Source organism: Typopeltis vanoorti, chromosome 3 (assembly GCF_054136105.1).
Source record: "Typopeltis vanoorti isolate ZY-2024b chromosome 3, IOZ_Tvanoo_1.0, whole genome shotgun sequence".
Classification (NCBI taxonomy): Eukaryota; Metazoa; Arthropoda; class Arachnida; order Uropygi; family Thelyphonidae; genus Typopeltis; species Typopeltis vanoorti.
In genome coordinates, this window is record NC_143551.1 from 105,501,662 (window position 1) to 105,514,361 (window position 12,700).

At 32.8% G+C, this 12,700-nt stretch overlaps 1 protein-coding gene across 5 annotated transcripts in view; it reads right to left on the reverse strand.

Annotated features, from left to right (window-relative positions):
• Nucleotides 1–4,300: 4,300 nt before the first annotated feature.
• The window catches only part of LOC150108442 (solute carrier family 41 member 1-like), a 294,151-nt gene continuing 285,751 nt past the window's right edge, over nt 4,301–12,700 (reverse strand). For all 5 annotated transcript variants that reach the window (XM_090390787.1, XM_090390785.1, XM_090390786.1 and 2 more), the window contains exon 12: nt 4,301–10,222. In XM_090390787.1, the coding sequence (XP_090246913.1) occupies nt 10,040–10,222 (183 nt within the window). In that variant the 3' untranslated portion in view covers nt 4,301–10,039. The remainder of the gene's footprint in view (nt 10,223–12,700) is intronic.

The following is a 12,700-nucleotide window of genomic DNA, read 5'->3' on the forward strand; positions in this document are numbered from 1 at the left end:
CACATGCAAAGAAAAGAAGACGGTTCCATCTCCACTTCTATCACAAGCCGACATTTTCAGGTTGCTACATTCACCATCCCTCTCAAAAATCTGGCACCATTAAATCATTGGTAACCAGAGCACACAGATTTTGCTCCTCCAAGGATTCTCTAAAACAAGAATTGGAAATAATCAAAAACATAGTCACTCTAAATGGATACAATCCCAAAACAACTAAAAAAAATCATCAGCAACTTCTCTACACATCAACCTAGACAAGAAAAAGCCCCTAGGATTCCCATACCTTATATCAAAAGGCATCTCCGAATGGCCCTTGAAAATTATGAAGAAATACAATCTTACTGGCACCTACAAACCCATCAACCAGATCCACAACCTGTTACCTTCGCCTAAAGACAAACTTTCACCTATGCTACTATCTGGTGTATATATGAGGTTCCATGCTTCTGTAAACTGTCTTATGGACAGACAGGCAGGCAGATGTTTTTTTAAACCCATTTCGGAACATAAAGACCATATCCACCTTATCAAAACGCAAAAATCAGATCTCTCTTAACATGGAGTTGAAAACCCAAACCACAAAATCCACTGGGAAAAGACAAATCTACACAGATCATTTAAATTTAAATATGAACGCTTATATAATATAAAGTGCTGAAGCCCTACTTCACAGACCAAATCTAAACCACAATGATGTTCTTGCCATCCCTAAAGTATGGGAAATTGTGTAAAAATATGAACGCTTATATACACAGATCATTTAAATTTAAATATGAACGCTTATACAGGGTGTTCGGGATAAATTTGACAGTTTCGTAAGGAAAAAGAAAATCTTCTTTGTATCTATTAAATTTAATGAATTGACAAAAAAACATTACAGGCAGAGTTAATTACAATACTATCAACAAGATTTACTCAAAATAACCACCATTAGCATCGATCACAGCTTCAATTCTGCTTCGGAACCTCGAACAAGCTGATGCTACAGTCTCCCTGGGAAGGGCCGCAAAAACTGTTTTAATTTTATCCATTAACTGGGCTTTTGTATTACTGGAAGTGCGATTGGTGTCTTTTTCAACTGCGCCCCATACAAAATAATCCATGGGGTTAAGGTCTGGGGAGTTTGGAGGCCAAACATTTGGACTGGTGAAGTCGTAGAAATTTTCAGACAACCATTTTTGACTTTTCCCAGAGGTGTGGCAAGGGGCCGAATCCTGCTGCCATACATACGGCCTACCATTGGCTACCCTTGTTATCCAGGGCTTGACTACAGTTAGCAACTCCACGAACAAAGCCCGAATTCCAATGCCAGGGTTCTTCAACACCTGTTCCTGCAGATTTGCGAGGAATTCTGCTGTACGAACGCAATCAGATCGTCTGCTAGGGATCTTTCTTCTTGCTACATCCTCGTAGTCACCATTGCAAGTCTCTAGTTCATGCCTGATTGTTTTTACTGTATTCAGGGAGCATTGGGCAGCAGTCGTAATATCCTTATTTTGATGGCGGGCACGAATCATCATGATACAAGTTATTCTCTTCCATGATTCAGGTGGGTTCCAGCTATCCATCCTTTCTGACATCTTGTATATGAATGAAGAAGGGTCCAAACTTTTAAATGAAGAGAAGTGTGTGTTAATACATGTAACTTACGGAAAAATATAATTAATTATAAATATGTCAAATTTATCCCGAACACCCTGTATAAAGTGCTGAAGCCCTACTTCACAGACCAAATCTAAACCACAATGATGTTCTTGCCATCCCTAAAGTATGGGAAATTGTGTAAAAATAACTTCACTGTAATTTAATCTAATTTGGAGCCTGTGTAGCTCCATGGATGTGGCGTTTGCACACCACGGCGCTTGGCCGTACGAAGGAAGACTTGATTTCGAGTGTAGCCGGCGACTAGAGGAATTTTTTCTAAGCCTTGTTTTGACCAGTTCCCAGGTTAGTTGATCTCTGGCACGGGAAAGCGGGTTTTTTCTCCCGTAAACTCAATAAAATCGACCGTAGAATCCACATTATTTCAGACATTAAATATACGAGTGTTAGGGACCACGAGATGGCTGCACTTGTTGGGCCGTCACTCTTCACTGCTTGCCACTTAATTAGTGATAGCCTTGGGCCAGCTATCTCTGATTGGGTACCAGCGGAGATCGAACTGCCCACTCAATCTCCAAAAGTTAGATAGGGCTAAAAATGGCCTCGCCTACTCCCTATATATATATATACGGGAATAAAAAAGGAATTGGCTGATTTTTTTTAAAATCTAATTTAAGTTCAGACTGCGACACGCCACTGCACGCAATTTGGATTCCATTGTACGTACGCACCCTATCCTTTGTCATTCCCAGTATTGTTCTACTGTACTGATGATATCCTAAGATACTTAGGAGGAAATATTTATGTAATAAAAAACCTACTACTGTGGTTCACGTGTTAATTTTAGTCATGAAGTCCCTACAGGTTTCTCTATATAATCATAATTCAGAAAGTTCAGATAACTCTTGGGCTAGAGGTCAGAGGACAAAACAGGACCATAACATCACACTGCCGCCTCTGAATTTCATAGTTGGGGTTACACTGGTAAGATATTCGACAGGCAGCATCTACCACACCTGGTTGGTATTGAGTGTGGCGCAAATTGTAACACATCTTTCCAAGCTTCCACATACCACTGTACATGGTCTTTGCAGTACTCAATACAACACTGCATGTTGGTTCAGTAATGTTGGGCATATTGTATTGTAGTCATACCATGGAAATCCATATGAGCCTCAGATCCATAAGTTTTTGGGCAGATTCGTGTTTCAGTCTATTCCCAAAACTCTGCTTCAAGCTGTCTGCTGAGAAATGGCAGTTTTTACATATTATTTTATTCTACCCGGTATCCTATGGTCATGTTCAGTGAGTTTGGTGGATCATCCACTGTGGATAGTACTTGCAGTTGACTGTACGCTTCCATCTCAGTATGGTATCATTGATTGTTGCCCTGAAATATTCCAGTTTATCAATATTTGGCTGAACAGAGGCCTGAAACATGGCATTTTATCACGCCTATTTCAAACTCCATCAGTTCCTTTCTCACAGCCATTTCACCTGGACAGTTGTACTGACTTGGGAGCATTGTATTCCTTCAATTTATATACTGGCTACAAGCATGTGACCAGTTACATGGCACAATGCACCTTGCCTTCTTTTAAAGCATTGAGTTCAAAATTCAGTTTTCTTTTTTTTAAACATTCTGTCAATCCACAGTTGTCACATGTAGGATTACTATCCTTTAATAAGCACGGTATCAGGTGACTGTCTCATGCAGCTTTATTACAAATTTGAAAATTATTTAGATAAAAGATTAACAAGAATATAATTTCTTAAGTGTAAGCAAACAAGAGTTTGCACATGAAATACCTTCACAACTAGGCTACTTGTGTGTGTATATATATATGTATATAGGCTAATAATCTCACATCAGTTACTTTAGCATTCCATAATGAAAAGCACAATATAATACTATGAATTAAGGGGATCACTAGCTAGCCAGGCTGGTTTCAATCTTTGAGATCTCATTCATTGGGAGCAAGGTTGAATTAATGCAGAAGTCATTTTACTCTTAATATAAGTAGAAAAAAAAGTATATATATGAGAAATTACCTCTGCATTAATTCAACCTTTGTATCTTCCTGAGTCTGCCTCCTACTGAGATCTCAAAGGTAGCCTAGTCACAAAAATATGGCAAGGGCAAATTTTGTTTGCACTTACATAAAAGATTAAACAAGAATTTGTTTAATGGCAATATTTATTTTCTACCTAAGTGAATATAACTTTCTACAGTTACAGATTTGATTTCGTCACTATCTGTTTTGACATTTGAAAACTTTGTTCTACTGGATTTCTGTGGACTAACAAATAAGGGTTTTGTACATGAATGCAGTATGTGCTTTCATGTAAAACCTTGTTTATTCTACTGTCAGTGTGGATTAAGAATCAATGTAAGTTATAATTCACTTAGGAATGACACTAAGATTGTTATGACTAAATTAGCAAAATACAGTATATCACAAGGTTCAGTTTTTTAAAATGATATCAATTGTTACGCATTCAGAGTTTGATAATTCTGGTAAATGCTGAAACAGATCCAATGTTTGGAAATGCAACTGCTTATAATATTCACAGCTTTATTTACAGATGAAATTTGGCAAATTAATTGTAATGGATGTGTTGTTACATGAATATCAGATTTTATCGTTTATGAAATCTAATCGCACAAAAGACATAGCAATAATGAGAAACAGAGCAAGAAACTGTTCTAAAACATTTTATGGACTTCAGTGTTTACACACAGATACAGGAACTAGTACTGATTTGTCTGAGGGTCAACAACATGCACAATAGACTTCATTATCCACAGTTGCCAAAGCAAGAGTAGGCAATAACAGATTAAGGACAGAATAGCTTTATATAATTAGGGCAAGTGGTTGGATGGAAACGGATAAGATGAAGTCTACAGTACACCTAGTCCTGACCATTTTACACCATGCATTGACACTGAATTTAATTTAATTTTTTTTTTTTTTTTTTTTTTTTTTTTTTTTTTTTTACAGGCAGTTTTACTTCAGTACATTAGTATCTATCACAGTTACTTAAATTACTGTACACATATTACATACTTTACAGTAGCAGGTTTGAAATGGTATACCTACTAGATCACACTTGTTGGTTTCAGCATGGATTACATATGCTTCTTAAATCAAATCACAGCTACTCCAAAAACATTAAATACTTTTGAAATAAATAAGCTAGGAACATGCAATTACTACATATGATCAGAATCATTCTTGTGGCTTTCATTTAAAAAAATCAAAAAAAAGTAAGTACAGTACACTTCTGTAAATAGAAATCCTCTTACCTCCTTAAAAGTTTAAATAGTAATTTAAATAAGTTTTTAGTTCAAATTAGTCAGTTTTATGAATTAGTATTCAGCAAAGATTTCACTACCAGTGAATTTATGCAGCCAGAATAACCTTATATATACCAAATAAGTAACTAGCCATGTTTTGAACTTGCAATTTTTCATTAATGCAGAATTATTCCATATATTTCAATCTGCCAAAAGGAAGTCTTATTTATGGTTATACTTCTTGTAATATTGTCATGAAAATTTATGTACCTGGCAAAACATATTATACATAATTATAAATTAACTGTAAATATTTTTCAACAAATGACCACTGGTGTTTATTATACATTTAACTGTGCAGAGATTATAATCCTTTTTATCTTCATTAAGTGATGAAGATACATCACAAGCAACAAATGAAAAAGACAATAGAATATGACACCAGTGACAACATCTGAACTCTTATGGAATTTAGTACAATGAAAACATTCCATAGAACAATTACTGCAAAACATCTTGAAAAATAAGTTATGAACTTTAAGCTGGAAAACATTTTTACAAATACAACCAAATGGAACAGTAAGCATGCATATATATATATATATATATATATATATATATATATAATGAAATATCATGTGAATTGCAGTATTTTGTTATCCTTTTATCTTGAGGCCAATTATTCTTAAAAAATTTTCTCCTAGGAAGGACAATGTGCAATTTGGTCTAATTTGTACAAAGCTGATAATTCTGAAACAAGATGCACAACTTGTAACATGATAGAAGACCTCTAGAAATTAAGATAGTCTGAAGCAAATCACAAATGCTAATTTGAAAGGCATGAATTTAGCATTTCTATACCTGAATGTTTTGTTTTCTTCCTGGAAGGTGATATGCAAATCAGAAAATTTCCTTAATGTTATTTTTCTAATTAATATTTATACAGTTGGTGATACACACAAAGATGAATAAATAAAAAAAAAAAAAAAAAAAGCAATGATTTCATCCTCTTTGTAAAAGAATATGAAAAGTATTTTTTTTACCATCTAAGGTGTTGCTATGTTAGATTTTCCCCAAATTCTGTACCTAAATAGATTTTATAAAGAATTTCAAGATTTATATAAATAAAAATAAAAACACAGTTTGGGGGAACCCATCTTTGAAACAGAATTTATCTTGATTACCACATTACTTGTAATAAACAAAACCTGTGCTTCTAATAAATTTCACAACATATCACTATTTCAGTAAGTCAAAGGAACATAAATAACTCATCTGTTGACATGCTTTTACTAAAAGTGATAAATATCAAACTGCCTAATTGTGACCCCTAAATATCAAAGACTACATATGCATAATATCCGTGAATGCACTCTGGTTTGTGTTTCGATGCATCATTATGCTGTTCTCAGTAGGAGCATTACAAAATCATTCAGCAATTTGGGGAAAACTTGTTTCTCTCACATACAGCAATGCATCCATGCATGCAAAAGGAATCAGCACCTGAAGGCAGCAAAAGTCATTTGCTGATAACTCACAAGATTCGAAAGCAATCTGTTCTAGTAATTGTCATCATAATCATTCAAAAATGGAGGAAAAAATCATTCGCAATGCAGAACACTTTTTTGAAAGCACACGTGTACTTTTAAAGTGGTGCAATATTTGAAGTCATTGATAAACGAAAATTATTGGGCTTTGTAATATCAGAAAACAAATTATCATGTTGCTTAACCTAATTTGAAATACATCCAGATGTATTTAATCTTCAAAATAATTACTATACTAACACAGCAAAAACTATTTATTTACTAATTTATTCCAATATTTGATGATAACCAGTCCTATTTTACTTTTAAGCCAGTAGAAAAAACATTTCAGAATCAGTGTGGCTGGAAGATCTGAAATATTGGTACCGTTTTAGTGACTAGTGAAACAATGCATAAATTCATATTTTTAAGCAGAATATACAGAATGTTTCATATTAATTTTTGGTCAGTTTTTCTAGAAAAACTTTTAAAGATTCAAATTGCCAAGACTTATGTTTGTGTCACTAAAACCGGTGTGCTCATCTTTCTTACCTACTGTGTGTACCAAATTTGTATATTATAATCTTTAGTGGTAACACAATAGCAGCTTTGGATTTTGAGTTGAACAAAATAATTCCAATTCTTTAACAATTTTATTTTTGAAATTTTTGGTCCTACTGATTTGAATAAGAATAATGTACCAGGAAAGGATAAGAAAAAATATCAAACAAAATTTTCTTCCATTAAATAAAAAAAAGCATTTGAACAATAAATACATTTTAAAAATGGAACTATTTATTATTTCTTATTCAGTTCTAAATTATGCCTATTAAGAATTGCTGTAAAATACATTTTATTTAAAATTTTGAAATATGCATCCTTTACTTGTAGTTTTCAAAGAAAAATTAAGAATTTATGGTCTGCATCATATAGATCATAAGTATCTTTTTATATTTACAACCAAATTGAAATGAATATTTCTGATATTATTTTTAGTGTAACAAAATTTTCTAGAACATTTTTTTTTTGAGTGATATGATTTACAACTCCAATTCTGTATTAAACTTTTCCAAAGCGGAAGTGAACAGCAGTTTTTTTTTTCTTCCTTTAAAAAAAATTAATTTACATAGGATTATTCACAAGTTGACTAATAAAATATTAAGTACAGATCACAAAAAAGCTAGGTGCTTTCCCCCCCCCCCCCCCCAATACATGTTTATAAAATGAGATTTTATAGCAACTAATTACATCGCTCAAAAATAATGAAGCTGTTAGATACAAATCAAAGTTCCTTTCTTTAAGAAGAAGAAACTTGATTAATATAATTTATTGTATTAATCAAGTTTCTTCTAACAGAAAGTACTGTTATAAATTGTAGAGCACAATTTTGATAGCACTTAACACCATTTTCGGCAAATTGAAATGCAAGAATATTTTACAAAAAGAATTATTGAAAGACTTACACAAAGACTTCAGAAATTTTTGCTTTTGAAATTTATACTGATGGTATAAAATTCTTCAAACATAACATAACTGGAGAATCAACAATACAAATGTGACAAACTTGTGAAAAAATGTAGATTAGCACCAGTTGAAACTGCACTAAGTCATAATGATAAAAAAAAATCTAGGGTAACCCTAGTTTTGTTTTTTATTTTTAAATAGATTAAACATCCTTAGGATGTTAGCATAGTTCTGAAGTTCTGACTGTTTTTCCAACATTATTCTCACGTTTACTGCCACATTTGCATTGTTTCTTCAGTTATGTTTGCTCGAGTCTTGTTCAATATTCAATTTTATACTGATATCCTTGATTACTTGGGATAAAGTACTATGTAAATAAGGCTTCTTAGAAGTTTTCTGTTATTTGCTTCTAAAAGTAACATTATTGTAGATGTTAATTTACATTTATAATGGATGTTCACAAAATATTAATACTTAATATAATTCTCTTCCCATGATCTTATATCCACTTTTGTTTGAAAAGAAGGCTGGGCAGAAATGGTTAAACAAAAGAAATACAGTTTTTATTTTAACTTAAAAGCAAAAAGTTACAACTTAATTGCTTGGACAAAGACAGACTGCTTTTTAAGATAATTTTATTCATAACAAAACTCATGATTTATCTTTAAATGGTAAGGACTGTCAATGAAAGTTCTAAATAAGTTACTAAATTTGAACATAAATGGAAATCAACAGCAAGCATTAACACTATGCAAACTTTCATTTTAAAAATTAACCATCAGAATTTATCTGACATTTGATTCCTTCCATATGTGCATATGCACAATTTTCAAATGGCACTGCAATTGCTTTAAATACTGGAATTGTGTTAGCCAAATGATGAACACTTATATTTAATGTATTTAAAAGAAGAAGCTGCAAAGTGTGGAATAATTATTTAATATATGATAAGAATATGAGAAGACTGATCTCAGAGCTCATGGTGCTGTTTAAAATGACTAGGTTTACAATGTTAGAATCAAAATAGTTTTAAGAACAGAAAGAAAGTGCACTTTTATTATTCAAATCAACCCTTATATAAGCAAAAACCACTTACACCAAAATATAAATTCATTAAAATATTTAGTAAAATAATTTATACTTTAATATTATACATTTTATAGATATCCCAATATAGACTGGAATGCAATTCCTGTTTATAATAGACTAAACAATGAAAAAACCACAAGTATTAAATAAGCAAAACTAGTATGCTGAAGATGTTATCTTGTAACAAATACTAAAACCTCACATTTTTTTTTGGAATACAGAAGATGCTAAGTATATGATTAAATTAAGAATTTTCATTGATATATAACTGTGGACTGCATGATTTGTTGATGGAAATGTTCAGTCTTCCTCCAAAATTAAGAGTTTAATCTTTAGTCTTAACATTATTTTTCATTTAAATGGCATCAATACTAAAACACCAAAGATTTTATTTTATTTCTTTTTACTGCCACAAGCAGCATATTTCATGATCCCTCAAAATCACCATCTTTTAATATATTTCTTTCTGTAAATTTATAATACATTTTTTACAATAATCATCAAGCCAGAATAAATATACATCCAAATTCTAAAACATTGACATATTACAACAATAATCTAAAATCTTATATAATATAAATTAGAAATGAACTGCACATAGACCGTTTAATAGTTTAGCATGCAAAAGTGAACAGTTGCAGTCATTGTGGTAAGGTTATATAGTTCATACATTTTATAAAAAATAGAATTTCAAGCAGTTAGTATTTTGTATAAAGTTCATGAAAAATGTAGATAATAAAATCATACTTGATTTTATTGCTTTTTTTTTTTTTTTTTTTGCAAGTATTCAAAATGAAATTCTGCACAATATTTTTATGGTACAGAACCAGAAAGTTAACCAAGAACAGCATACAGATTACCCTGTTTGACCGGTTATTTTCCCTCTTGGTAAATGTTTGAAATTCATTAGCTAGTATCATTAAAAAAAAAAAGGAGAAAAAATGTAACAAAGTACATATAAATCCTACCACAAATGCCTGAAACAGTTGACAATACAGTTCCTGGAATAACACAAATATAGCTCTATGTGATGATGAAATTCTAAAGCCCACTAACAATGTTATTCTCCATGCATTTCCTTTTCACCAACAGAGCTTAGTAGTAAGAAGGCCAGGGCTAGAAAGGAAGTTCCCAAGAGATCTCCAAGGGCTGTGAGATAAGGAATTGATGAATTATCAGGATCAATCTTATGCCTCCACATCCATTGGATCATACAGTAAGCTATATACAAAAGTAGGGAGACCTATCAAGAAAGAAAATGGCAAATTCTTATTTCTAATTCATATTTTCAACTGTTATATATATGATATAAATAAAAAAAAAAAGTTCTTAGTTGATTGAATGACTATGAGGAGGGGGAATTATGATAATTTCATATACGGGGGGGATCCTCGAGTTACATTGGAGATCCGTTCCTACGGACCGACGTAAGGCGATTTTCGATGCAAGTCGGAATTACCATAGTCTAAGTTACTTACCTAACCTAAAACACCCTAAAGTCATATGTATATATCAAGAAACAGAAGTAGGCCATAGGAAATAGAAAGGGAGAACATAATTACTGTATAGTACAGATAAATGACAAAAATGAAACTGTAATACAAAAAAAACAAACATCACAATCATGAGCCTACTATGTTTTTTCGTAATCACAGTCAATTTCATGGGCACCAATCCTTTCATGTGTTCAAGGATGCAAGCTTTATCCTTGATAATAGTCCCGACTCTGGAACGACTTAAGTTCAACACACGGCCGATGTTCATTGGTGTTTCTCCCATTTTTGCCCTTTTAATGTGTCTAATTTCACTTCTAATGTAATGGCTTTCCTTTTCTTTGACACACTCCAATCGGAAGAGTCTGCCTTACGTTTGGAAGCCATATTGAAGGGTAAAATGTCACACAAAAAAAAAAGTGAGAGAGCGGATGTAAACAAAGCACGCGGTACCCAGAGAGTGTATGCTGGGACCCAAGCGACGCCACCTCTCCCAAACAAATGCTGCGTAACGGCGTATTCTTCCACTGCGCTTGCAAACAAATTCGCCCGTGATGTTTGAATTCTACGTCGCGCTGCTTCAAGTCTAAATTTATTTTTTAAACAGGATTACCGCCGTAAAGTCGAAATGGCATATGTCGAGGACCCCCCCTGTATGCCTAAGCTTTTTCTTATGATACCTTTATTTACAATATTTAAAAGAAATTATAAAAAACTTTTTTAAGGCTACATGAATGGTTCAAAAACTGTACCATTTTCTAAATTAACTTCAAATTCTAAAGATAACTGGAAAGAAGAAAATAATAATCGACTATTTTTGATCTGCATACATTTTAAGTATTTTAAAAAGTTGTGCTAGCAGGGCACATAAAAAGAGATGACAGAGTTAAAGATAATACTTGCCTTATGCATAAGCAATGTAACCATTTGGCCATTGAAATGATTATCAAGTGAAAGGAGCCAACAAATTTTTATTACATTTACTTGCTTCTCTTTTAAGCAAAAAATTAGTGAAAAAAAAGCCTGAAGTTACTGAAGTGACTAGTAGTTTAAAAAAAAAAGAAAAAAAAAAAAAAAAGAAAGATATGACTCGTGACTAAGCATAATCCTAATAATAAGGATCACATCCATGCAGATGTATAGTCATCTACTACGTAAAATACTACATTGTCCATAAGTAACAGGCATTCTCTATGTGCTCAGCAAGCACAATGAATCCTTGCAGGCTTCTTCAAAAATACAAAATTTAAATCCAGTTCTCCAAATAAGTGCTAAAAGTTTTTTTTTTTAATTTTTTAAGCAAAGATCTGAAATGTTAAGAATATAAAAATAAATTATCCCCTCTTTTGTAATCAAGCACAATACACTCCAAGAAAATTATGCTTAGTTTTAAGTCCCCAATAACACTCATACCAGCCACTGAATTACAAATCTGTATGCATGTCACTTATGCAGCATATATGTGCAAATTATTTGCTCAGTCACATGCATCACAACATGTTTTAGCCAACTATTTAATGATGGCAGGAAAGATGGTGGAAGTCTTTGTCATACTCACTGAATCACTCCTGAACAATTCTTGCATGATGGACAGTAGCATTGTTGTCCATGAAACAACCATCACCTGCTGGATAAAAAGTCAACATTGTAGGATGGATAATCAATGGCATCTATCACAATGGGAAAAACAAAGGATCTTCTTAAGTTCGATAAAGAGCTTATTGTGGTAGCCCATTTGGGCTAGAGCCACAATTTTTAAAACAGCAACAGCAGGCTGGTTTCTCAAAGGTGAGATATCCCAGGTTGCTTGTTTAAGAGGCATAACTGTGACCATAAGACACTGTCAGGAACAACGAGATCGCTGTTGTCTGAGAAGGCATGTACAGATAATTAGAACTTCCTATGTGCAGCAATCAACCAAAGTATTTAATGAAGGCTGTACCCAACCCATATCTCACCAAACTATGCTGAAGGCATATACAGAAACCATTGATTTCTGGAAAGAATCAGAAAGTTCATCTACAGTGGTGACTGGACATTTAAATGTAGCAGTGGTTATGAGTTCGCACCAACCAACAATTCTTCTGTATTCCTCTAAGGACTTTTTTTTGCTACTTCCTTTGCATTCACACATTTCTAATTTTTCTATTCTTGTAGACAATGTTAAGGCATTTCCCCAACTATTAGCAACTTCACATAAAAGTTAGATCAATCTAGCTGGAATGATC